The sequence below is a fragment of the Oncorhynchus nerka genome, linkage group LG26, assembly GCF_034236695.1.
Source record: "Oncorhynchus nerka isolate Pitt River linkage group LG26, Oner_Uvic_2.0, whole genome shotgun sequence".
NCBI lineage: Eukaryota > Metazoa > Chordata > Actinopteri > Salmoniformes > Salmonidae > Oncorhynchus > Oncorhynchus nerka.
This window is the reverse complement of record NC_088421.1, coordinates 32,449,053-32,476,300: the sequence shown is the minus strand read 5'-3', so window position 1 is coordinate 32,476,300 and position 27,248 is coordinate 32,449,053. Positions and strand designations below refer to the sequence as shown.

The 27,248-nt window shown below is 42.6% G+C and overlaps 1 protein-coding gene across 1 annotated transcript; it reads left to right on the top strand.

The window, feature by feature from the left end:
- Positions 1 to 2,915: 2,915 nt before the first annotated feature.
- LOC115115259 (heparan sulfate glucosamine 3-O-sulfotransferase 6-like) lies at positions 2,916 to 26,989 on the top strand. The gene is made up of 2 exons (XM_065010454.1): positions 2,916 to 3,856; positions 25,009 to 26,989. Exons 1-2 carry the CDS (start codon positions 3,288 to 3,290, stop codon positions 25,625 to 25,627), a joined length of 1,188 nt encoding a protein of 395 aa, XP_064866526.1. The 5' UTR covers positions 2,916 to 3,287; the 3' UTR covers positions 25,628 to 26,989.
- Positions 26,990 to 27,248: the final 259 nt, after the last annotated feature.

Below are 27,248 nucleotides of genomic sequence, written 5' to 3'. Positions count from 1 at the left end.
CAGGAAGTCATTTGCAGAGCTGTGAATTCCACAGTGCCAGTCTGCCCTCTCCTTACATGGATTTACAATGGCTGTTTATGCTTAAAAACCTATCATTATTCTATATTTGCTCTGCAGATGCCAGTATCCATAGAGACCATTGTTTAAGCACCGTTTCAAACACGTCTTTTTCGACAGGCGGACCTTTGAGTCATGTATGTCACGTTGACTTTGTTTTACTGTTAATTGGTCTCTGAATGGACTATGCATGGAGCTTGCAGCAAAACTATTCTTCATAGAAAATGAATAGGGGAATGTTAATGACGTGTAACAAATAGGAAAGACAAGCTGAGAGATATGTGCCAAATGTTTGTTCATGATTCATTTTGACTGTTTCAAAACTATCTTTCGATGTTCTCTGCCTTCATCTCTCTCTTAAGGCGTCTGCATGCTTCCCAGCCAAAACAGTTCAGAAGAGTTTGTGCATATATATTATTTTTATGTATTTTATTAAAATGTTATTAACATTTTTACTTCAGTTTATTTTAGTAAATACTTTCACCTAGCTGACTTGGGCTAGCTGACTTCACCTACCTCACTTGGTCTAGCTGACTTCACCTAGCTGACTTGGGCTATCTGACTTGGGCTATCTGACTTCAACTAGCTGACTTGGGCTAGCTGACTTCACCTAGCTGACTTGGACTAGTTGACTTGGGCTAGCTGACTTTATCTATCTCACTTGGGCTAGCTGACTTGGGCTATCTGATTTCACCTATCTCACTTCACCTAGCTGACTTGGGCTAGCTGACTTGGGCTAGCCTACTTAACCTAGCTGATTTCACCTATCTCACTTCACCTAGCTGACTTGGGCTAGCTGACTTGGGCTATCTGATTTCACCTATCTCACTTCACCTAGCTGCCATGGGCTAGCTAACTTCACCTAGCTGACTTAACCTAGCTGACTTGGGCTAGCTGGCTTGGGCTAGCTGACTTCACCTAGTTGACTTGGGCTAGCTGACTTGGGCTAGCTGACTTCACCTAGCTGACTTGGGCTAGTTGACTTCACCTAGCTGACTTGGGCTAGCTGACTTGGGCTAGCTGACTTCACCTAGCTGACTTGGGCTAGCTGACTTCACCTAGCTGACTTGGGCTAGTTGACTTCACCTAGCTGACTTGGGCTAGCTGACTTGGGCTAGCTGACTTCACCTAGCTGATTTAACCTAGCTGACTTGGGCTAGCTGACTTGGGCTAGCTGACTTCACCTAGTTGACTTGGGCTAGCTGACTTCACCTAGCTGACTTGGGCTAGCTGACTTCACCTAGCTGACTTGGGCTAGTTGACTTCACCTAGCTGACTTGGGCTAGCTGACTTCACCTAGCTGACTTGGGCTAGCTGACTTCACCTAGCTGACTTGGGCTAGTTGACTTCACCTAGCTGACTTGGGCTAGCTGACTTGGGCTAGCTGACTTCACCTAGCTGACTTGGGCTAGTTGACTTCACCTAGCTGTCTTGGGCTAGCTGACTTCACCTAGCTGAAGCTGAACTGAAGCATGCTGATGCCTTTATACACCTCACACCTTATCTCCATCCTCTCTTGCTACCCTCTCGCCCTCCATTCTCTTGGCATCTCTCCCTCTCTACCCCCTTGTCTCCCCCTCTCTCCTTCTCTCACTCGTTCTCACACCTTCTCTGCCTCTCTCTCTCTACTTCACCCGCTTTCTCCCACCCTCCTCTCTCTGTCAGTTCTCTTTTAGTCTTGTACCAAAGCTTCTTCCCCCAGGGGGGTGTCTGTGTGCATGTGGTTCCCAGACAGATGATCTCTCATCCAGTTGATTCAAACTGGAAATGCTGATATTGGTCAGGTTCAAAGAACACACAAATGCATGTGCACACACACACATATACCTCAGTACAGGTGCATCAAAGCTGGGACCGAGAGACTGAAAAATAGCTTATATTTCAAGGCCATCAGACTGTTAAACAGCCACCACTAACATTGAGTGGCTGCTGCCAACATACTGACTCAACTCTAGCCACTTTAATAATGGAAAAATTATTTAAAAAATATATCACTAGCCACTTTAAACAATGCCTCTTAATATAACGTTTACATACCCTACATTACTCATCTCATATGTATATGTATATAATGTACTCTATATCATCTACTGCATCTTGCCGTCTTTATGTAATACATGTATCACTAGCCACTTTAAACAATGCCACTTTTATGTTTACATACCCTACATTACTCATCTCATATGTATATACTGTACTTGATACCATCTACTGCATCTTGCCTATGCCGTTCTGTACCATCACTCATTCATATATCTTTATGTACATATTCTTATCCCTATACACTTGTGTCCTACTAGGTTACATCAAACCATAACACTGTATCTACAACAGGTATGCTTGGGAAGGAGTTTGGGGCAGGGCTCTGCTTTTCAAGTCTTTGTTGTGAGACTTGTGTCAGTAGATATGAAAGGACTGCCGCACCACTTGTTCTTATGACAAGGAGTCTCAAGGTGCAGAAAAAGTACAAGGGTTTGGATGGATGTCCTGAGGGCCTTTCTCATTCATAAGAGGAATGTTTCATCTATCATGAGGTTCAAAGGCGGAAAGGTTGTTATCCGTTTTTGGTCCTTTTCCTGAGTCAGCATGCACCCTAAAAATACATTGCCTTTTTGATTTTAAAAGTTGATACACCGTGTTAAATTGTGATGGTATTATTTTCTGTGGGCTGTAGATTGATTCAAATGTATGCTTGTTTACACACCCAGGTCTGGAAGGATGAAGAGAGGTGTATAACAAGTACAGTAGAATAAAGAACCAGTAGTTGACAATAGCTTACACCATTGAATGCTGCTAAACGTCTCATGGGGCATGTTGTCCATTGCTGGAGAAGGGAAGGGTAGAGATTGTTGGGTGTGTCAGCAATCTTTGAAGGAGAGGGGAAACCGTGCATGAGAGATCACCAGAGCTGACTTGAGCGCACAGCAAGGCAGTGGGATCATTACTCAATGAAAATTGAAGTATTGAGCCATGCAGAATGACAAATGCTTGTTTAAAAAGGTTAAAGACTCGTTTTCTGTCTTGTGTAATGATGCGTGACAACGGTATGAGGATAACCTTGATAAGTTCGACGACAATGCTCCAATTTTGGGGTGTTATGATTATGAAACTGCTACACTTTTCAGCATTCAGGAAATAGGTTTATAGAGAACAGTTAGGCTACTCAACGTAAGGAAAAGTAGTATGCTGACAACATTTTGCTCCTTGCTCACCGAACAGGACAGCGACTCATGGGATGTAGTGTGGGCTGTAGAACAAGGCTCAACTTTGGAAAGGCGCTGTCCAAAGTATCCGTGTGTTTTACCATGGTCGTGATTTTCACCTATTTCTTTTACTGTTTTACCGGATTATGTGACTCCGCGCCGAGACAGATGTTCGACCATCACACTGTAAACAGAGACTATGATATATCGGACCGTACGTACGATAACCTGCGACCGTCAGCTCGACTCTATCCTCACCAGCCGGGCGCACCGACTCCCTGGAACAGGACAGACACTTCAACGGGCGCCGCGCTCCACCGTGCAGACGAACAGGTCGCCAAGCTACAGTGGGTTGAAGGCGGACTGCTCCCACAAGTGATACCGGAGAGCACCAAGGAAAATCTAGCTGCTAACGGCATCCCGGTGTCCAACACATTTGAGAGTAAGAAGTTCCCACAAGCCATCATAATCGGTGTGAAGAAAGGCGGAACGCGCGCTCTGCTGGAGTTCCTACGGATTCATCCTGACGTGAGAGCTGTCGGGGCAGAACCTCACTTTTTCGACAGGTTATACGAGAAAGGACTTGAGTGGTACAGGTAAGGTACATATTCTGCTACTTTACAATGTGTTTATCAGCGCCAGTAAAAAACATTCTAGCCTACTCTGATATTGCGATATCTTGAATCGAATCTGTGAATTGGGGGCCGGGGCTGCTTTTCATATATATCAAATCTGTTGTAATACAAACATCTAACATATCATTTAGTAGTATTTGTACTGTTCACAACAGTTTCAGTTGAAGCTGCATGTTGAGCCTTGGAGAAAGATGACACCTCAGCCACTGTAGGATGATGACTGGAGATAGGATGACAGGTAGATGAGGAGCACTGTTCTCCCCGGGGAAGCTATTCCCCTGTGAAGAACTCTGCTGAAGGTCTTGTCAATAACATACATAGATATTTGCACATTGACAGGCAGATATCAAGTACTGTGTGTGTGTGTGTGTGTGTGTGTGTGTGTGTGTGTGTGTGTGTGTGTGTGTGTGTGTGTGTGTGTGTGTGTGTGTGTGACTTGATGTAGATGAAGAGGTTATAAGTCCCTGGGGTGTTGTTAATCCTCATGACAGTGTTTTAAACACAATTTCTTCAGTTCAACATGACATCCCATATTAACATACAATCCATGTCTATTCTATTGGAATGGAATGGTGCACTCCCATTAAAAGCCCATGTCCTCTTGAATGATCATAGGCTTTAACCTGACTTCTTCCTCCTTACTAGCTCTGACCATGCTGATTTATTGAGGAATAATGTACTTACTATGACTGAGATATGTGGTTGTCCCACCTAGCTACGGTATTGTAAGTTTAACTGTAAGTCACTATGGATAAGAGCATCTGCTAAATGACTCAAATGTTAAATGTTAACTTAGATGTTACAGTCTCATCTTTGTAGGTAAAGAGGGTGGAATCAACAAGCAGGCCTAACTCATCGGCTATACTTCATATACAGCAGGAATTGGTCTCAATAGAAGATATACATTTCTTTGCAGTAGTTTGATTTTGGATTTTGCCAAGAGTGAATACAGCCACAGTGTGATACAGGCTGAAACATATAATGTCTTGGCATATACAGGAAAAATCTCCACCCAGGCACTGTAGCTACTTTGGAGGTGATAGGATCTGCTGGTAATAGATGAAGCAGCTGACCATAGCTGTAATTGGGGTGTAATTATGGCCCTAGCAACCCTATTGCAGGGATATGGATGTTGATGGCCCTTTACCTGCCTTACTGCAGGCCTATGAAGCTAGAGAAGGCTGGAGGTTCTGATTACCTTCAGATGTCTGGACTGGAGGATCCTGCTGGAGAATGTCATAGCTGAGGAGAGAGACTGTTTGACAGCACCTAGAAGCGCTGATCTAGGACCAGGTTCACTCTGTCCATGTAATGTTATTCATTATGATCTACAAAGCTAAACTGATCGTAGATCAGCACTCCTACTCTGAGACATTTTATGAATAGGGTTTTGATGTTTTCATCCTCCCCAGTGTCAGGAGTTTGTCCAGAAGTTTTCTTTTAAAAACCATATGACCTGATTAGAAAAATGATCTGGTCCCATCATAACCCATATAAATATTTTGTTTACAGCTGATTTATTACTACAACTAGGGCCTGAAGTTGGCTAGGCTAGTCTACTACCAGATCAGGAAAAACTCTGGGCCCCAGGAAAACTATTTCAGGCTGTTAACGGCAATTTCAGGTAAAAACTCAATAAAACAAGTTTCAAGTATTCGGAAAATGTCTACACATTTCAGCTGTTTCAAAAACATTGCTCTGCTATGACCATTTAAATCAAATACATTTTTATCTGTCACATGCGTGGAATCCAACAGGTGTAGACCTTACAGTGAAATGCTTACTGTAAGAATTATTATACTGTGTTGGCTCAACAAGACAATTCTGTTCACACTGCCCTGCTTCAAGGGGGACAACTGTTGGGAGCGTGTCATGCGCTCAAAATATAGCAAGTACGCAGTGTTGTAAAAGTACTTAAGTAAAAATGCTTGAAAGTACTACGACTACGTTTAAAAATATATATCTGTACTTTACTTTACTATTTATATTTTTGACAACTTTTACTTTTAATTCACTACATTCCTAAAGAAAATATGTACTTTTTACTTCATATTTCATATTTCCCCTGACATCCAAAAATACTTATTACATTTTGAATGCTTAGCAGGACAGAAAAATTGTTAAATTCACACACTTATCAAGAGAACATCACTGGTCATCCCTACTGCCTCCGATCTGGCAGATTCACCAAATACACATGCTTCATTTGTAAATGATGTCTGAGTGTTGGAGTTTGCCCCTGACTAAAAAACAAGAAAATTGTGCCATCTGGTTTGCTTTATGTAAGGAATTGTATACTTTTACTTTTGATGCTTAAGTATATTTTAGCAATTACATGTAATTTTGATACTTAAGTATATTTAAAACCAAATACTTTTGGACTTATACTCAAGTTGTCATACTCGTCGAAATGAGTAGACCAAGGTGCACCGTGGTAAGCGTCCATCTTTCTTTATTTGATGCACCAAACAACCGTAATGTTCTGCAGGCTACACAGTAACTATACAAAAACCAAGATCCCACAATCTAAGGTGGGAAAAATGGCTTCCTAAGTATGATCCCAAATCAGAGACAACGATAAACAGCTTCCTCTGATTGGGAACCATCCTAGGCCAACAAAGAAATAGAAACATAGATTTGCCTACCCAAGTCACACCCTGACCTAACCAAATAGAGAATAAAAAGGCTCTCTAAGGTCAGGGCGTGACACAAGTAGTATTTTACTGGGTGAATTTCACTTTTATTTAGGTCATTTTCTATTAAGGTATCTTTCTTTTAATCAAGTATGACAATTTGGTACTTTTCCCACCACTGCAAGTATGTCAGTTTATATTTGAGTAATACATGTACTGTAGCTGACGGTATTTTGATGAAAAGTGTAGTAAGTGTGAAAAGGCTCCCCGTTCTTTAGTTTGGCCGATTCCTCTGACTGTGTTTGACATGTTTAGGATGACAATGATAGTCAGAGGATTGGGCTACATACAGCACATACTGATCTAGGATCAGGATTTTGTAACTACAGCACATACTGATCCAAGATCAGGCTATTGTAGCCACAGCACATACTGATATAGGATCAGGCTATTGTAGCTACAGAACATACTGATCTAGGATCAGGCTATTGTAGATAAGCCTTTCTCTCATATAGAAACAACATGGAGGAAGATGAAGTGGGGGAGAATTTGACAGATAGTTTGAGTTTGAAAAATAAAGTGGAATTCTCATCTGTAATTTAATATTTTAATTATTTTTTCTTAATCTTTTTAGCAGCATTTAAACTTAAAACATACGAACACATGGAAACACTTCTGCCACTGATCATTTTAGCATGCTGCTGGTACCCCCCCCTCTCTCTCTCTCTCTCTCTCTGTTCATTAAGAGTGGCAGATGAAGGAGATGAAGTGTTTATGTATAATATCTGCGACAGTAGTGGTTTCCAGGAGGCAGGGTAGTGTGGTACTATGTGTGTTTTAATTGCCGGGGCTGTAGCAGGCACAACACCATCACAATCACATGCAGATGTGGCCACGGCAACTAGAAACAGTGTTCAGTCACATAAGTGATGTCATGAGCAACACATTGTTTGAACAGACAGTTGATGAAATTATACAAACGCTACAGTACGTATGTTACCAGAACCATTCTGTAGTGCTCAGCTACGGTACGTATGTTACCAGAACCATTATGTGATGCTCAGCTACGGTACGTATGTTACCAGAACCATTCTGTAGTGCTCAGCTACGGTACGTATGTTACCAGAACCATTCTGTAGTGCTCAGCTACGGTACATATGTTACCATTCTGTAGTGCTCAGCTACAGTACATATGTTACCATTATGTGATGCTCAGCTACGGTACGTATGTTACCAGAACCATTCTGTAGTTCTCAACTACAGTACGTATGTTACCAGAACCATTCTGTAGTGCTCAGCTACAGTACATATGTTACCAGAACCATTCTGTAGTGCTCAGCTACGGTACGTATGTTACCATTCTGTAGTGCTCAGCTACGGTACATATGTTACCAGAACCATTCTGTAGTGCTCAGCTACGGTACGTATGTTACCAGAACCATTCTGTGATGCTCAGCTACGGTACGTATGTTACCAGAACCATTCTGTAGTGCTCAGCTACGGTACGTATGTTACCAGAACCATTCTGTAGTGCTCAGCTACGGTACGTATGTTACCAGAACCATTCTGTGATGCTCAGCTACGGTACGTATGTTACCAGAACCATTCTGTAGTGCTCAGCTACATCAGTTATGTGGGATGTAATAAGATCATAATCATTGCTTGCTATTCAGTGTTTTGTCAGAAGATGCTGCTGAATAGACTAACAGGGCAACACTTTGGGGCCAGTGAAAGTAAGATGGAAGGTGAAAACAAGGTGATAGGACAAGCAGGGAAGGAACATAAGATTAAACAAGTTATTCCTTTCTTCTTCACAGTGCATTGTTTTCCTATCGCAGAACAGTTATTGTTATCATATACAGTACAATGGCAGATATAGAGAAACAAAAAGCCTGGACCTAGATCTGTCTGTGCTGTCCTGCCAACTCCCAGCGACCATAGGAGTTGGCAAGACAGTACAAACAGATCTGCGACCAGGCTATGAAATTATTGTCACTGAATCTTGGAAGAGTGTGAAAGACAGTGAATCTGTTTGCATTCACATTAGATCACAGAGAGAGGACAGTGACAGTTTGGTGGTGGGAACCCATCCATTTGGAACAATTGGAACCCTCTCACCTGGGTGTCACTGACTGGGGGTCCCCATGAGAGTAACACACCTGACCCCTCTGTGCCTGCCATGCTCAGTTAGCAGAAACTCAACACACTGTCACGTCTGGGTGCACACACACACACACACACACACACACACACACACACACACACACACATACACACACTGTGACAGCCTCCTCTTGAGCCCTTTGCTTTGCCATGTTAGTGTGTGTGAACTTCTGTCTTCCTCTCAGAACACATGAGAGCTGCATACCGTCAACAGAGCATTAGCTACCCGCCAAATGGCCTGTGAATCTCACTTATTGTATTGGAATATAATAAACTAAAAATATAGCTTTTAAATGCTTTAAAACTAGAACAATATTAGTTTTTTACAATCACTTTGGCACTAATTTCGGAACCTTGATGTAATTTTTCAAAACTCCAGACAAAAAACTCACAACCAATGATCAAAATGCAATTTTTTCAAAGCTCTAACACTTTTTCCAATTGCTTGGATACAATACACATAAAGCTAAGATCATTTGACCATTGAACTAAAATCACCTGCCTGTTCAAAATGACACAACTTAGCATCAAAGTATTACCATTTCAAATGCAATTCACACATCTGAAATGACTGTCTATTCATTTCATTACAATGATCTAACTATCAATTGATACAACTGCTCAAAATGATAAGTAACTGTTGCATTACTCTTAATGCATAGTTGTATGGAAACTGACAAACAATATTCCATGTTTAGATCATGAATGTTTCAGCATAACGAGATCCATTGACACCAATTACCGTGGAACATGAACCAATTGGACTACATTATCTATGGATGTAATATTTCATCATCATTCTTTATTAGACACTGTTTCTATGGTCCCATGTACCACTTTTCCAGACCATGTTTTCAGATTTGACATCACTTTATTAGGTACACCTATCTAGTAGTGGGAAGGACCCCCTCTCTCATTAACAAGGTGTTTTTACCCACAGAAATGCCCCTCACTGAATGTGTTCTGTTTATCGCACCATTCTTTGTAAACTCTAGAGACTGTAGTGCATAAACGTCCCAGGAAGGCAGCTGTTTCTGAGATGCTGGAATCATCATGTGTGGCATCAACAATCATACCATGGCCAAAGTTGCTTAGATTACGCATCTTGCCCGTTCTAATGTTAGGTCGAACAACAACTTAAGCTCTCTACTCTATATATTGTAGAGCTGATGGCATGGCCTATGTCATTGCAGGCAGCCACATGATTTGCTGTTCGAATGTAACCTTCCTTGATGGCCTAAATGTGCTAAAGGTCTGTAGAGCTGATGGCATGGCCTATGTCATTGTGTGGGATAATGTCAGGTTCCACCATGCTCAATGGGTGCAAGCATGGTTTCAGGCCCATCCACAATTTACCACCCTGTACTTACCCCCACACTCTCCTTCCCTTAACCCGATTGAGGAATTTTTCTCCACATGGAGGTGGAAGGTATATGATAGGCGCCCTCACGAACAAGCCACCCTTCTCCAGGCCATGGATGACGCATGCAATGACATCACGGCAGACCAGTGTCATGCCTGGATTCGCCATGCTGAAGATTCTTCCCAAGATATTTGGCTAATGAAAACATCCATTGTGATGTGGATGAGAACCTGTGGCCAAATCCACAAGACAGGATTGAGGGAAATATAGAAGTACAGTAATCAATCCTTTGATTTGCTTTTTACAGTAAGCCAGGTGAGGAACACAGCAGTGATGTTTTACAGTAAGCCAGGTGAGGAACACTGCAGTGATGTTTTACAGTAAGTCAGGTGAGGAACACTGCAGTGATGTTTTACAGTAAGCCAGGTGAGGAACACTGCAGGTGATGTTTTACAGTAAGTCAGGTGAGGAACACTGCAGGTGATGTTTTACAGTAAGTCAGGTGAGGAACACAGCAGTGATGTTTTACAGTAAGCCAGGTGAGGAACACTGCAGTGATGTTTTACAGTAAGTCAGGTGAGGAACACTGCAGGTGATGTTTTACAGTAAGTCAGGTGAGGAACACTGCAGGTGATGTTTTACAGTAAGTCAGGTGAGGAACACTGCAGTGATGTTTTACAGTAAGTCAGGTGAGGAACACTGCAGGTGATGTTTTACTGTAGTTTTTTTCTTTTTTTGTAGCTAATTATTTTTGCTTTGATTCAAAGAAACCTGAGTGATTTTATTGTATTTCATCAATAAATGTCAGATTTTGTTCAATGATTCCACTGTGTCTGTACTATTCTCTCTACCAGTCCTTTTACAGTGATGTACTTACGTGTAGTACCATAATGAAACATGTATCACATATTTTGTACTACAATATTTAATGATTGTACGAACAACTACACAGTGAAACTATCAGTATCTTGTGTGAGGATGATCTAAATGAATGTTCCTATGGTATTTCATGATAAATTAGTTATTTGAAACAATGATTCTGCAAGTGCAAGGTTTCTTTAAAGATATGAATGCACAATGCAATGTTCTGAACATTGGACAGCCTGTGTTACAAGTGATGACCGTTGTGAGTTTTGTGTCTGGAGTTTTGAAAAATGACCACAAGGTTCTGAAATTAGTGCCAAAGGGAGTGTAAAAGACTGTATAAATGTTTTATCTACAACTGTAACTTATCTACATTGTGTGACCCTTTGCCTCATGCAGATTTGGGACCAAGTGCGTTGTCATTGACAGAGAGACACATGATTATGGACAGAGAAAGACAGTTGGGGGAGCTGACAACAGTGCAGTGTGATAATATGACTGGAGCCATGTGTCCTGGACAGTGAAATATGATGACTTGCATCTGATTCCAATAGAGTGGGAGAGGGACTGCTCATGCACTGTCATAAAAAACTTGATCATTTATGACTGTCAACCACAGGGACATACAGGGGCAATATGCATACTGGAGAGACTTAATACACACACACACACAATCCCATCCCACGCATTGTCTTCCAAAAATCATTGTCTGCTATGAGACAAAACTGCTCAGACCTCTTTTAAGTGTTTTCCACTGACTTCTCTCTGTGATTCTTGCCAGCTCTTTTCCTCAGCTTCCCGGAGCTTTAGTGTGTGTGTGTGTGTGTGTGTGTGTGTGTGTGTGTGTGTGTGTGTGTGTGTGTGTGTGTGTGTGTGTGTGTGTGTGTGTGTGTGTGTGTGTGTGTGTGTGTGTGTGTGTGTGTGTGAACGGTACATCCATGCGTGCTTCTATGCTTGTGAGTGTGTGATTGCTTGCGTGTGTGTGTCTGTGTAGTTTGCATGTGTGCCTACGGACATTACTAAACTAGAAAAAGCCACAGAATGGTCCCATCAGAATCAAAAGGGGGATTTAATGACTTTCTGTGTTGTTTCATGGGTTTAAATAGACTTAGGGCCAATGTTTTTCATATGGGCCCTGTGAGAGCCACACCAGACACAGTTGAAACAGGAAAACCGGCAAACCTCAACTTTCCGTGGCACAATGGCATGGATTGTTATGCTTATGTCACCGCGACATGGGCACAATGAAGTACATGAGTTGTCACTGTTTTTATAGATTGGCCTCCTGTTGTTGAAGACTTTATAATGAACAAATTTGTTTTTCTACTTTCTTATGAACGTTTTGGATCTTTATTGTATGGAAATGACAAAATGCCTCGTTGGCTCATTCTGGGGGGAAACATTTGTCATTTAGATGGCATGTAAACACCTCTACAGGAAAAGCAGGGAGGGACTGGGAGAAAACAGACTTCTTGGAAAGGCTGATGGTAGAAAATACTCCTATTCACTTTTCAATTTGATTAATGGATTGATGACTAACAAATATTACAAATATTACAAACCACTAAATCATTGTGTATACCAGTGTGACACCGCCTTAAAGACTTGATTTAAGACAGATGGATCAAGAGACATCATGGAATTCTATCCAGTCCTATTGAGTTATACTGTATAAATAAACCAAATTGTATGAAACATGCTTTTCTACATTTGTGCTTTCTCCTGCTAACCTCCCCTCCCCTCCCCTACACACACGTACACACACACACACACACACACACACACACACACACACACACACACACACACACACACACACACACACACACACACACCTCCTAACTTCTCAAATCCCAGCAAGAAAGTCACACATATTACTCCAAAAGAGGACCCTCTTGTGAATAGGACCACTGAATATGAAGTGAAATTTCATACAGTGTAAATTAGTGCCATGTTTCAAAACCTGCAAGCTGGCCTCAAGATGTGTGACGTCAGAAGAGCTACAGTCCAGTCAGACATCTGGACCATAAAAGAGTCAAAAGACCAATAATTGGACAAAAGATCAGAATTGGGCTGCCTGTGTAAACTCAGCCATAGTATCTTAATAACTTCTTATGGCTGGGGCAGTATTGAGTAGTTTGGATGAATAAGGTGCCCAGAGTAAACTGCCTGCTACTCAGTTCCAGAAGCTAAGATATGCATATTATTTGGATAGAAAACACTCTGAAGTTTCTAAAACTGTTTGAATGATGTCTGTGAGTATAACAGAACTCAAATGGCAGGCAAAAACCTGAGAGAAAATCCAACCAGGAAGTGGGAAATCTGAGGTTTGTAGGTGTTCAACTCATTGCCTATTGAAGATACAGTGGGATATTGGTCAAATTGCACTTCCTAAGGCTTCCACTAGATGTCAACAGTCTTTAGAACCTTGTTTGATGCTTCTACTGTGAGGTGGGGGCGAATGAGAGGGGAATGAGTCAGAGGTCTGCCAGAGAGCCAAGAGCTAGCCACGCTCCTTCACGTGAGAGTGAGCTCTGTGAGGCCTCCTGGGTGGTGCAGTGGTTAAGGGCGCTGTACTGCAGCGCCAGCTGTGCCACCAGAGACTCTGGGTTCGCGCCCAGGCTCTGTCGTAACCGGTCGTGACCGGGAGTTCCGTGGGGCGACGCAACAATTGGCCCAGCGTCATCCGGATTAGGGAGGGTTTGGCCGGTAGGGATGTCGTTGTATCCTCACGCACCAGCGACTCCTGTGGTGGGCCGGGCGCAGTGCACACTAACCAAGGTTGCCAGGTGCACGGTGTTTCCTCCGAGGCATTGGTGCAGCTGGCTTCCGGGTTGGATGAATTTTAATTATGGGATTTCTGTTGTTTTGAATTTGGCGTCCTGCACTTTCACTGGCTGTTGTCATATCGATCCCGTTAGTGGGATCTCAGCCCAAAGAGGTTTTAACTAGACAAAATGGATCTCCACTTATTTTCATATTGCTTTCATAAAGATGAAAGAATTATGAATAAGATGCTGTTCTCTTGTTCCACTCCTCACTTTCATACAGAAAGATATTCTAAAAACATACAGTAGGCAAGTTGTTGAATGTGCATGTCCTCTTGATCATGATTTGTACTGTGTATGAATACAATCAAGCATACAGTACTCAGCCAGTCAGTGAATGTGCGCAATGATGATATTGCGTGATTCATGAAAAGATCATTACTACATTTACATTTCAGGAAAACTCCAATACGCAAGTGATGTCATCAATATTTTGACAGCTTGTCAATTGGCTGACCTTTACCCCTGACACCGAAGGCCTCAGCCAATCGGATTGCAATTAAATTATAGTATAAATCCTTTCAGGGCAATGGCATAAGGGCACGGGGAAACGTCAATACAACTGGAAATCCCATAGGCTCACAAAGTGCCATCAATTAAGTCATGCAGTAATCAAATCAAATCAAATGGTATTGGTCACATACACATATTTAGCAGATGTTATTGTGGATGTAGTGAAATGCTTGTGTTCCTAGCTCCAACAGTGAAGTAGTATCTAACAATTCACAACAATGTGGACGTGATGATTACAACAGGTGGATTTTCACTGTCCTTGTTGGTCATTGTTGTTATCAGTGATATGCTCATTGGTGTTATCAACCACATGTTAAAATATCTATTGCAATGACCATTATGGAAGCCAAACACAGTTTAAATGGGCTGTTTAGCACACAGCTACACCATACTCTCTCTCTCTACACATGAAAACGGTACTGTAGGCCACTCACTGCATCAATCCATGAGGCTTGATCATAGCATTAGTACTGAATAAGAAATTATGTGTGTAAAACTAATAATGACTCAGTAATCATTAACACAGTGTAAAAATGTAATGATTTATTATTTAAATATTGAAAGTGCGTGGGCTACGGAGAGAAACAAAATGGTGCAATTTGAGGCCATGTGGCGGAAAGTGATGCGGGTGCTGGAGATGGGGGTGTGTGCTAGTGGGTCTGGGCAGATGTCATGTAGGTGCTGGAGATGGGCGTGTGTGCTAGTGGGTCTGGGCAGATGTCATGTAGGTGCTGGAGATGGGGGTGTGTGCTAGTGGGTCTGGGCAGATGTCATGTAGGTGATGGAGATGGGGGTGTGTGCTAGTGGGTCTGGGCAGATGTCATGTAGGTGCTGGAGATGGGCGTGTGTGCTAGTGGGTCTGGGCAGATGTCTGGAGATGGGGGTGTGGTGCTGGAGATGGGGGTGTGTGCTAGTGGGTCTGGGCAGATGTCATGTAGGTGCTGGAGATGGGGGTGTGTGCTAGTGGGTCTGGGCAGATGTCATGTAGGTGCTGGAGATGGGGGTGTGTGCTAGTGGGTCTGGGCAGATGTCATGTAGGTGCTGGAGATGGGGGTGTGTGCTAGTGGGTCTGGGCAGATGTCATGTCATGTAGGTGCTGGAGATGGGGGTGTGTGCTGTGGGTCTGGGCAGATGTCATGTAGGTGCTGGAGATGGGGTGTGTGCTAGTGGGTCTGGGCAGATGTCATGTAGGTGCTGGAGATGGGGGTGTGTGCTAGTGGGTCTGGGCAGATGTCATGTAGGTGCTGGAGATGGGGGTGTGTGCTAGTGGGTCTGGGCAGATGTCATGTAGGTGCTGGAGATGGGGGTGTGTGCTAGTGGGTCTGGGCAGATGTCATGTAGGTGCTGGAGATGGGGGTGTGTGCTAGTGGGTCTGGGCAGATGTCATGTAGGTGCTGGAGATGGGGGTGTGTGCTAGTGGGTCTGGGCAGATGTCATGTAGGTGCTGGAGATGGGGGTGTGTGCTAGTGGGTCTGGGCAGATGTCATGTAGGTGCTGGAGATGGGGGTGTGTGCTAGTGGGTCTGGGCAGATGTCATGTAGTTGATGTTTGTATTATGTTGTCGATTGTATGTGTATGTTTTGTATTGTTTATAAAATATGAAAACATTTGAATTAAATACAAATTCCAAATCAATTAAGGGTTTTTTCTTCTTTAAATCTTACACAACAATGATTTAACTCTGCTAAACTTATAAAAACATACTATTACTGTATTTTAAGGTAGAACACAAAATCTCACAGCATCACTCTCAGACAATGTATAAAACGGACTATAAAAGTAACCCATTATTACAGTACAGTACGCAAGTCTGATTTTCCATTAGAGTAAAGGGGATTTTCCCCACACCTCATTCCCTCACTGTCCTGCCCTTGGGCCATTAATGATAAGTAGAGGCTGAATGCCGTGTTGAGTTGTCTAACAGACCAGGAGTGGCTGTGGCGTTCAGTTGCAAACAGAACAGGAAGTGGCTGTAGCGTTCAGTTGCATAGTGTTTTAATAGTGTTGGGCCTGGGTGGGTTGGAGGTAAGGTGGAGGTGGGGGAGGGGTGGCGCCATTGGGATACGGTAGGCTACTAGGCCCTATACTCACACCCCATATGGTGGGAATTATAATCATTTGAGATGCATTGTGGTCCATTTTAAGCAATCCCAGAAAGTACTGAGGAGACATCAGCACGTTTTGCCATTTTAGCTGCACTCCCAGCAGTAAAAAGAAGTCAGTCAGTCAGTCAGGAGTAGGAAGGAGAAGCGTGTTTGTGAGGAGAAATAATAGGTCACTTCGACAGGCCAAAATAAAATATTTCAGATGCCTTGGGTTGTCATGCATGGTTTCTCTGCCATCCCCACAAAGAATAATGTTAGGTTAAAAAGGATGAAAAACGTTTCATGGAAATAAGCTGAAATGACCCTGAGGGCTCACGGGCCAATGGCTTTGTCACACGTAATCAAACTGTTTCAAGTTCTCAATCATATGAGAGCTAAATGCACTAACGTACAAATCTGGTAAATATATGTTTCTAAAGATAACTTTCATATGTATGTACAGTTGAATATAGAGTGGCAGCAGCATGTCATGGACTTGACCGTTGGCGTCCTACAAAAACAGAGGCCAAACCTGGGTGCAAATGCTATTCAAAATCATTTGAAATACTTTATTTGTGTCTCACTAAACTTGCCTGTTGCAATTGAACCAATAGATAGGTCCCAAAAGTCCAAGCCCCGCCCGCCTGGCAATCGTGGGCAGGCTAAAACAAACACTTAAAGTATTTGAATGATTTCCAATAGTATTTGAGCCCAGGTCTGACAGCGGCTACATGGTTTTTGACTGCTTGGCCTATGTACTTTAATGTGTGTAAATGTTGAAGCCATTAGCCGTTCCCCAGAAAACTCTCCGGCGACGCATCGTTGACCTCAGACCCTGTGATGATACTTCATTATGATTGGGCTCTTCTATTCTAGTCACTAATTAGTAATGGGCTCCACTGCACTTCATCTCTAAAAGAGAAGCCTACGCATGTGCCCGACACACACGCACACATTTCTTTTTTTTTTACAGATATTTTTTTAAACAGAACATTTTAGTCCCAAGCTCTGGTGTAGATACTTCCCCCTACAAGAGCTCTACTATATATTATGTATAACCATTATTTTCCATATTAATGTCTGAATATGAATGGGTATGTTTTGAAAATGGAGCCCAATGGGAGGCACACTATAATCCATAACCATCCACCTCTTCCTGTCTGACACTAATGGGTGGATGTGGGCAGTGGAGCCTGAGACACACTGATCCTGGTGACACTGTCCTGGCCTGTGTGTGTGTGTGTGTGTGTGTGTGTGTGTGTGTGTGTAGGTTTGTGTGTGTGTGTAGGTTTGTGTGTGTGTGTGTGTGTGTGTGTGTAGGTTTGTGTGTGTGTGTGTGTGTGTGTGTGTGTGTGTGTGTGTGTGTGTGTGTGTGTGTGTGTGTGTGTGTGTGTGTGTGTGTGTGTGTGTGAGGGAGGGAGGGAGGCTGGGAGGGAGGGGGTGGAGAAGTGGTGTGGATGTGAGGCTGTGTCTGGGGTGTGTGGGTAGTGTTACTGTATCTCTGAGACTGTCTCTGACCCCATAGTGTTTGATAGAGTGTCATGGGGGTGAGGGGGCAGGGGGAGTCAAGGCACCAGTGGTGTGGATGCATGTGGGGGGGTGCATGTGGAGGGGGTGATGTTGCTGTGATTCAGATTACTCAGACATTGCACCCCCAGCATCATAGAATGTAATGGGGGAGGGGGGGGGGCAGTGATGTGGATGTGTGTGTGGTATAGGGATATCAAACATTGGCACCCCTGGTCTCTGGCTCCATAGCATTTGATAGAGTCATTTGATAGAGTGGTTGGAGGGAGAGGGACAGAGAGGGTAGAGTGATATGGTACGGATGTGTGGTTGGGTTCATGGTTAATTCTCAGTCGTGCAATCATGGGGGCACCCCCAACTCTGGCTCCATCGCTACAGCTCTGTGGGTTCTGGTCTTTACTGAGACTGGTCCAGAGTGTTGTTTATTGCTTGGCTAGTGTTGGTGTTAAACCTCAGCAGCCCTGCCAATCCTTAGGCCATGGTGTGTTGCACCATGTGTTGCCCCAACACTGTAGGCGTCTGGCGGCCATGACTAGCGCTGTCATGGTGACCATATTACCGCCACACCGGCGGTCATGAGTCATGACAAATTTCACACACATATTATTTGGTATATGACAAGATTAAATCAAGAATAGTGTGATGGGTGACAATATTAGCCTATCACTTGATATATTGAATGATATATTATCACCAGCTTAAAGCAAACAGCACATGTTTTTTTGTGCAACTTTTTCAAATCATAGTCATGTAGCCTACCCATAGCCTATATGTTTTGTTAAGGTTTTTATCACAGCTAAAGTGGCCAAATAACGTCTTAAAATGAAGCACATCCATCCGCTTCACAACGGGTGTAGAGATAACTGAGTTTCAAGATAATTTTCACCATAAAAACACACCTTTATAATAAAAGCATTACATGCATAATCGCATTTGTGGTTTTCCTGAGAACTGAACATGCGCTTTTTGCCTACTGCCGTGTGCACAAACGCTTATAATGTGAGGAAATAGCCTAATAGTTTATCAACATTTATCAACATTTTAAGCTAAACGTTCTCATTGCTTAAAAACTTTTTTTTATGGTAGTGGTTCTATTAATTTGTTATCAATCGCATCTGACAACTGTCCCAGACTATGTTTGGAATATTTATTTCTCGCACAGAATAGAATAGGTCAGCTTTTGTACTATGGGGGATAGTAGATTGACTAGTGCTTTTGCTGTTCGTTAGGTCGACTCATCTTGTTGGCTGACGAAAAGTAAATGTGGACAGTTCTTCAGATATCATCAATATGCGCCTCAGAATTGAATAAGGACTCATGCAGTTCCATCCCCGATGTGTCTGTCTGGACTTGTAGCCTGTGAGAAAGACCCGACCACCTTACTTACTGTGAGAGGTGCTTCTGCACGCAGCAGGGAGAAGGGAATTATAATGATTATATTCAGCACAGCGGCCACTGGCCACAAAAGGCATGTATTTTTTAGGGGGCATTACGGCCACACAAAGTGGATGCAGCCGGGAAATTCGAGGCATTATCAAGTGCTTGTCAAATTGTGAATGAGAGACTGATGAAGTGTTTACAGCCTTGATGAAGTGTGTACAGCAGAGCTCATGCCTTTCATGCAACATTAGAGTCTTGTCTGCCAAATGAACTAGTGTAGCCCAGAGCCATATGGCATAACCAGATCAGGGACTAACATAAAGACAACTTAGAGAATGCCCTTCTGTTCTTCTGAACTAGACTACATTTTCTTCACATCATGTTTCTTTAGACCTGTCTAAAATATTTAATGCATTTATTGTGATGGTGTAGGCTATATTACATGAATTTATTATACTTTTTAAAATGTAGATCTTCCAAAGGTCTGCATCAGGCTATGTGTGGAAGCCAGAAAATGCTAAAAGTGTTTATTAATTAATGGTCATTTACCGTGAGACCAACAGTCATTTGTATGACAATCACCGTCTGACAAAATGTTATGACCGCCACAGCCCGAGCCATGACACCCTACTGGCACCACAGCCAGGCCAACACTATGACTGGTCAGCTCAGCTGTCCCTTAAGAAGCTGTCACAAAGACCTGACATCAGAGACAGTTCGCCAGCATGTCGGCCTGCCATGATCCTTGATAGTGTCATAGTGTTGGCCCGGCCATGGCTTCAGTAGGGTGTCATGGCTAGGCCTAGTTAAATATATATAGAGATTTTTTTCATTGTCACACGTACACACATCAAAGGCTCGGTGGCTCTCTTCTTGTACAGTGAGTCCCGTTTCCTGTTGTAGTGTTTCATCTGTACATCCAATCACATCATCAGAGACCAGTTAGTGTTTTCTCTTTGGGGAAATGGAAGCCTACAAATGCTCTTTTGACATGTTTACATTCTGTAGGTGAAATGCAGTTAAACTGGAAGAATGTTTGGATAGTATCTATACAGAGTTAGAGTCAAAACATTAGAATGTCAATGTCATTTACATAACATCACATAACAGTCATTAAACCTAAAATGTTCCAGGTTTTAGCCTGATATTGTGCCATGTCAATGAGAATACAGTACACAACATGCTATCAAGCTATCCAGAGAGGCAGGAAGCACTGCATGGTGGGAAAGGTTTCCACAGTCAGCCAGACAGCCCTGCCCTGCCTGTCCCCTAGGCCGTCTGTCTCTGTCCGACACCCTCTGTGCACAGCAGGGCTGCTGGGAGTTGTTGTTTTCTTCAGCTTGCTGTTTGCTCTCCTGCCTCTTTTATGGGCTGATTTTCAGTCTAATTGGATCTCACAGTTCTGAGTCCGTATTCAAAAAGCGTCTCAGAGAAGGAATGCTGATCGAGGATAAGTTTTGGCTTTCAGATCTTAATGAATAAGATTTTATGGGCAGGGGGGTATCTGATCCTAGATCAGCACTCCTACTCTGAGATTCTGTGAATATGGGCCCTGAATACTTAGAGACTACTTCCAACAAGCTCTGTGCTCTATATGCCTAGTGAGCAGATCCTCCAACGTCCATTTCAATCAGCTTCTCTTCTGCCTCTGAGTAAAGTGGAGGCATTATGATTACTTTACACTTCTAAAGCAGAATGGTGTGAGGTTTATACAAATAAATAGTGTTTCTTGACTATTGATATTGTAAACATTTTGGTACAGTCATGATTCTTAATTCAGTGAAGTCTTAGCAATTCATGTTTCCATAGACAGAAAACGTCCCATGTTTTTATTACAGGAAGGCACAGTATGTTGTGTAGTAGTAGTAGTACCAGTACTTTACAGGGTTATGATCGTGAAGGCAGGAAATGTGTCAGCCACATCCTAGCCGCGGGGGGTTTTATGCTCTGCTCCGGATTGTTTGCTACATATCAGTTGTATAATCAGAAGCATATCACTTCAGGGTAAAATACCCACATCCTACAACAGCGGGGACCAACTAGCTAATGTGGCTAGCTCAGCAAAGCTCTCCAAGAAAGCCCCAAATAGAGAACTCTACCTCGCCCTGTTGCTCCCTTTCCTGTAACAGTCAGACATGGATGTTTTAGCTAGCTCTTGGGGTACAGTTTTAGTTAGCTCCTGGGCTTCACTTTTAACTAGCTCTCGGGCTACGCTATGTTTTAGCTAGCTCTTGGGGTACAGTTTTAGTTAGCTCCTGGGTTTACACTTTTAACTAGCTCTCGGGCTACGCTATGTTTTAGCTAGCTCTTGGGGTACAGTTTTAGTTAGCTCCTGGGCTTCACTTTTAACTAGCTCTCGGGCTACGCTATGTTTTAGCTAGCTCTTGGGGTACAGTTTTAGTTAGCTCCTGGGCTACACTTTTAACTAGCTCTCGGGCTACGCTATGTTTTACCTAGCTCTTAAACTACACTATGTTATAGTTAGCTGGACGATTGCTGTTCCTTGTTTTTAATTTAGAAGAATGTCCTTTGAAGCACATGTCCCAATACTCTACAGATTCCTATTGATTGTGCTTGACACTTAAGGCACACAAAGACATTGATAATAGGGAGAGAGTGGCTCTTATTGATTGTGTAATGATGAGGCAGATTGTGAGGGGGGATAGATAGGGACCTGGGGAAGGTGGCGAGAAGGGGCATCACATTAAATATTTATAACTATGGAAGGAGATGTCCTTATGGCCAATTACAGCAATGACAAACATCACTTACGAGGGGAGACACCCAAGGCCAGACAGGAGACAGACAGAAGAGCCACCCAACCAACATCATCACCTCCATATCTGTTGTCACTGTCCTGCCGTATCTGTTGTCATCACAGATATACAGAGACAGACACATCGATCTGGCAGAGCAGGACTGGGGACAGACAGACAGGACAGGTGATGAACATTTTGGAATGTTAATCATAAATGGGACGTGTTTATTTGCTACATGTAAACAGAAAAGACATTAGCTGAGTATAATGCTGCAGTGTTTGCTCCGTTCCAGACATCATTATGAGCCGTCCTCCCCTCAGCAGCCTCCACTGGTGTTACAGTACCACTGCTCTAGTCTGTCCACCTGCAATTACAGGAGACCTAGTCTACAATACCCCTGTACTTTGACTACAGATGACTCTTTGAACTATAGTAAACCAGTGCTTAGCTTAGGGCTAATAGGGGGTCATGTTGTTGCTCCACTCTGTTGTTGTCTGTATGATTTGAGCCTTTAGAGATTGTTGAATTGTTGAAGCTCTCTAGAATGTCAACAGGGCTGAAGGTATTGGTCCACCTAGTAAATCAACTACGTTAAAGTCTAAATATGTTATAGAGAGATTATTGAGAGGCGTTAAATCACTGTTAGTCCTCAAAAACCAACCAAGATGATGCCCATGCTATCAATTACTTAAATATAATAGCATTTTGAAAAGTCTTTTAAATAAAATATTAAATGTACAGAGGTCACTATCTGTGCTTATCATGACTATAATCTGTTTGAGATGACTTATTAGTTTGATTCGCTTCCCCTCCTTTCTTGGTTTGGTTTTCAATCCAACTATAGTTAAGCTAAACCATTCTGTTTGAGTGCCATGTCATGTCTGGCAGCAGACACAAGGCCTAATGAACAGTTTGATTTACCCAGAAACATCTCTGAACTGTCGTCAAAGTCTCTGAACCATCGTCAAAGTCAGTCAGCAACCACTGCCAGAGTCCTGCTGGTGAATAACTGGCCAAATTAAACTAGGATCCCACATTGTTTGGACGAACTCTTTGAACTTCATTTGATGAGCGCTTCATCTGTTGTCAATCATAGAAGCAATTGAAAGGACTCCTGTCATTCTGCATTATTGTTTTGGCGAATCTTCAAGACTTTTCATAAAAAACAAACAGACTTTTTCAAGTGCTGGCTGTCCATAGAGTATGTGTTGAAGTTGTTTATTTTCAGTAAAGCCACAATATGGTCTCCTTAAGAATAACAGACGATTCAGATGTAGGATCTTAATTTGGTCACCTTGTTGCAGGATAACTTTCCTACAATGCAGGAAATGTAAAACCTAGAGTGTATTTAAGGTTTAAAAAGGATTCTGAAGCTTCCGATAAACTCAGACTTGATTTTCCCTTATGAAAAATGGATGAACCCCAGCAAAAATGTCCATTAGTTATATTCCACATAATAATTCACATAATGTTGCTGCAGGATTATTTTCCTGCTGTAGCAAACTGATTCAAATTAAGATCCTACATCTGTAGGCTTATGATGTGGATGGATGAATGAATGGATGGATGGAAAAGTAATTGCTATAAACTAACATTTCTTCTCATCCTTTGTTAAGTAAAACAATTTGTTCCCTGAATTCATGCTCACCACAAAACAGCGGCCTCAGACGTCAGTAGAGGATTGGACAGCCTCCATACATTACCCACAAACCCCCGAGACCAGACACACAAGGCATTTAACAGAATTTATTCATCTGAATTTAGATGAAGCAGAATTATAGACAATAGAGCTAGGAGTTTTCCCTGGTCAGTACAGTACAGAACAGTAGATAAGATAATGAATAATTAGGTGGGTGCTTACATTTGTAGTATACAAGTTTGTTTGTTTGCATATCCCACCCCCCTGAGACACCCTCTGAGAGTGGAGTCAGAGCCAGAGATCAGCCATTATCAACGGCAACCCTGGAGCAATTAGGGTTAAGTGCCTTGCACAAGGGAACACCGACAGATTTATACTTTAGCTTGATAGTAAACTTCACTGAACTTGATTTTGGTGTTGTTGTTGAGGCAAACAGCCATGTCAGAACATTCACATAACAGATAGGAGGACAGATGCTGAGAGAGGTGACAGAGGCTTATTCTTCTGACTGAACTCAATCTAGACTGTTTCTTATGGAACAGTTTCTTATGACACCTCAGTTACATCTTTGCCTACAGGACAGCGTTGGGACTCTATGTGTTGTATCTCTTTCCAGTATTCAGTATCTCTCACCAGAGGTTGTCTATGATCTAAGACTAAAAGTAGCTGTGAGAAAGGCGGTGTAACTGAGCTAAGAAGCTTAGCTAGCCTTGTGTTTCAGAGTCTTCCTAAATTTGTTTCGTCTGGTATTGCTAGATTCTTCACAGAGCCTGCCTGCGGGGGGAACACATCACTCTGCGGTGCAGGAAAGGGGGAGGACAGGGGGCTGGAGAAGGAAGTCTTAAGGAAATTGCTGTTAAGTGGTTCTTGTGGCTTTGGCTCATCAGATCCATATTGGCTCTGCGGCCTCCCAGTTTCCCATGGCTCCTATACCAGGACTGGGATGGGCTGGGGACTGGTTCATAAACATAGACTGTACTCTTTTAATCATTACTGTTTTGGAGAAGGTTTAATTTAGGTATACAGTGCTGGATTTGTGGCAGTTAAGAATGCAATTTTTCATACCTGAGCTTGTAGAGGAAAATAGTATTTTTTGGAAATGAAATAGTTCCACCAAAAAAATGGACAAAGTTTTGAACTTGAAGGATGTATATCTGGCTCAGACAAAGATGTGTATCTAAAATGGTATATCTGTAATGTGTTCTCTATTTCTGTAAAAACACACAGATGTAAGAATCATATCCAATGTACAGTATATTATGAATCAGTGTTCCAGCTCTTTATGACACTGCATAGTGTGAAGTTTGTCATGTTGTTGAGTGAAGGACAGTAACTGATTATTCTCCATGTCTGTTGTCAGGAACCTGATGCCTCGGACCCTAGAAGGTCAGATCACCATGGAGAAGACGCCCAGCTACTTTGTGACCAAGGAGGCTCCTCGTCGCCTCTGCACCATGAACTGCCACACCAAGCTCGTTGTAGTCGTCCGCGACCCCGTGACCCGGGCAATCTCCGACTATACCCAGACGCTGTCCAAACAACCCGGCCTCCCCTCTTTCCAGAGCCTGGCCCTCAAGAATACCTCTACGGGATTGGTCGACACCTCGTGGAGCGCCGTGCGCATCGGCCTGTACGCCAAGCACCTGGAGAACTGGCTCCAGCACTTCCCCTTATCTCACTTCCTGTTCGTCAGCGGCGAGCGGCTGGTGTCCGACCCGGCGGGGGAGATGGGCCGGGTGCAGGACTTCCTGGGTCTGAAGAGGGTGGTGAGCGACAAGCACTTTTACTTCAACCAGACTAAGGGATTCCCCTGTCTGAAGAAGCCAGAGGGAAGCAGCAGGCCCCGGTGTCTGGGGAAGTCCAAAGGAAGGCCTCATCCACAGATCTCACCAGAGGTACTGCAGAGGCTCAGGGACTTCTACAGGCCATTCAACCTCAGGTTCTACCGGATGACTGGACAAGACTTTGGATGGGACTGAGCCGTCCACCAATGTTACATGGAAATCAAGCTAAAGGATGAAAATGATTACTTTAAAACATGTGTAGAGGATACTGCTTTCATCAAGACAGGAAACACAAGACTGACATTACATTTGTCAATGAGGGAACAGGGGTTCTAGGTTACCACTTTGACTTGTGACATGGTATGCATTATACAAAAATGTTGGCATTTTTTGGTATTTTATGGAACAATGATATAAAGCTGTCGTTTATAGTTTCAGTTACAGTATGTGTATGTTGCTACATGTAAGAATAATGTAAGAACTCATTGTTTTGCCAGTGTAAAGTACATGAACCAGGAGATCATGATACATGTCACACCGTAAGTAGACCAAAGGACGTTGATGACTTGATACCTCTGTATGAGGAGACTCATGTTACAATGGATTATACAAAGGATTTATAACCAACCTGTTTCTGACCAGCGTGTGTGTGTGTGTGTGTGTGTGTGTGTGTGTGTGTGTGTGTGTGTGTGTGTGTGTGTGTGTGTGTGTGTGTGTGTGTGTGTGTGCATGCTTAAGATACCGTAAGAAAAGTGTATTTATTGCAATAAGTGTACGTAGCTTTAATTATTCTTGTGATCACCTAACTAAGCAACAAAACATTTCTTTATCAGGGTTGACAATCCTTTTCTTTTGACTTTTGACTTGTGTTTTCAATGGTACTGTAGATCTAAAAACCAAATGTGTAACTATCTATCATTATCTGTCAAGTCAATCTAATACCTTACCCTGTTTACAGCATTTCCATTGGGACAGTATTCCATTGGGACAGTATTCCATTGGGACAGCATTTCCATTGGGACAGTATTACATTGGGACAGTATTCCATTGGGACAGCATTTCCATTGGGACAGTATTACATTGGATGATGAACCTCTATTATAAAGACTTTGTACACATAATCCTTTTTCTTCTCCTTGGGTAAAGAGCTAATTATGATGTGATACTTATTTCACCTTTTAACGCAAAGTTATTTAAGCCTCATTTAAAATGATGCTCTTACTTGCAAACCTTTGATGCATCCAACAATGATACCTCACTTAGGGTACAGAAACACCATTTTTCAACCAAAACAGATTTGTATGTATAGTTTGCCCTTCAATGATGAAATGCAATGTACAATGAGTATCATTATCTTGACGTTACCAGTTCACTTAACTCTACCAGGTCATTTGTAAATGTCATGCTTAAAGATTATGTTTGTCAAAGTTTATTTCCTTTCAATTCATATTACTCTGTAAAAATGTTCTATTAAACCATACTGAAGTTTACAACACTATTGTACATACTGAAATGAGAATATGTTGAGATGTTTAGTAAAGCTTCATTTGAAATGAACACATAATGTTAGTTTTTTTACTGAAACACACAGTGGTGCGGTTCTGCTCTTGTGACTTGTCAGTGTTCTACTAGCTACAACAGGTCTCATTGAGACCCACCATCAGCAGACCCTTGGAGGTCTGTAGACCCAACTCTACCTCGTTTAGCATAGCCAGACCTTATATTATTGTGTTCTGTGTATTCTCGGAGAACTCAGAAGCCTTGAATAAGAGGCTAAACTCTGTCTAACTCCTCAGTAGAAAACATGCACAGACCT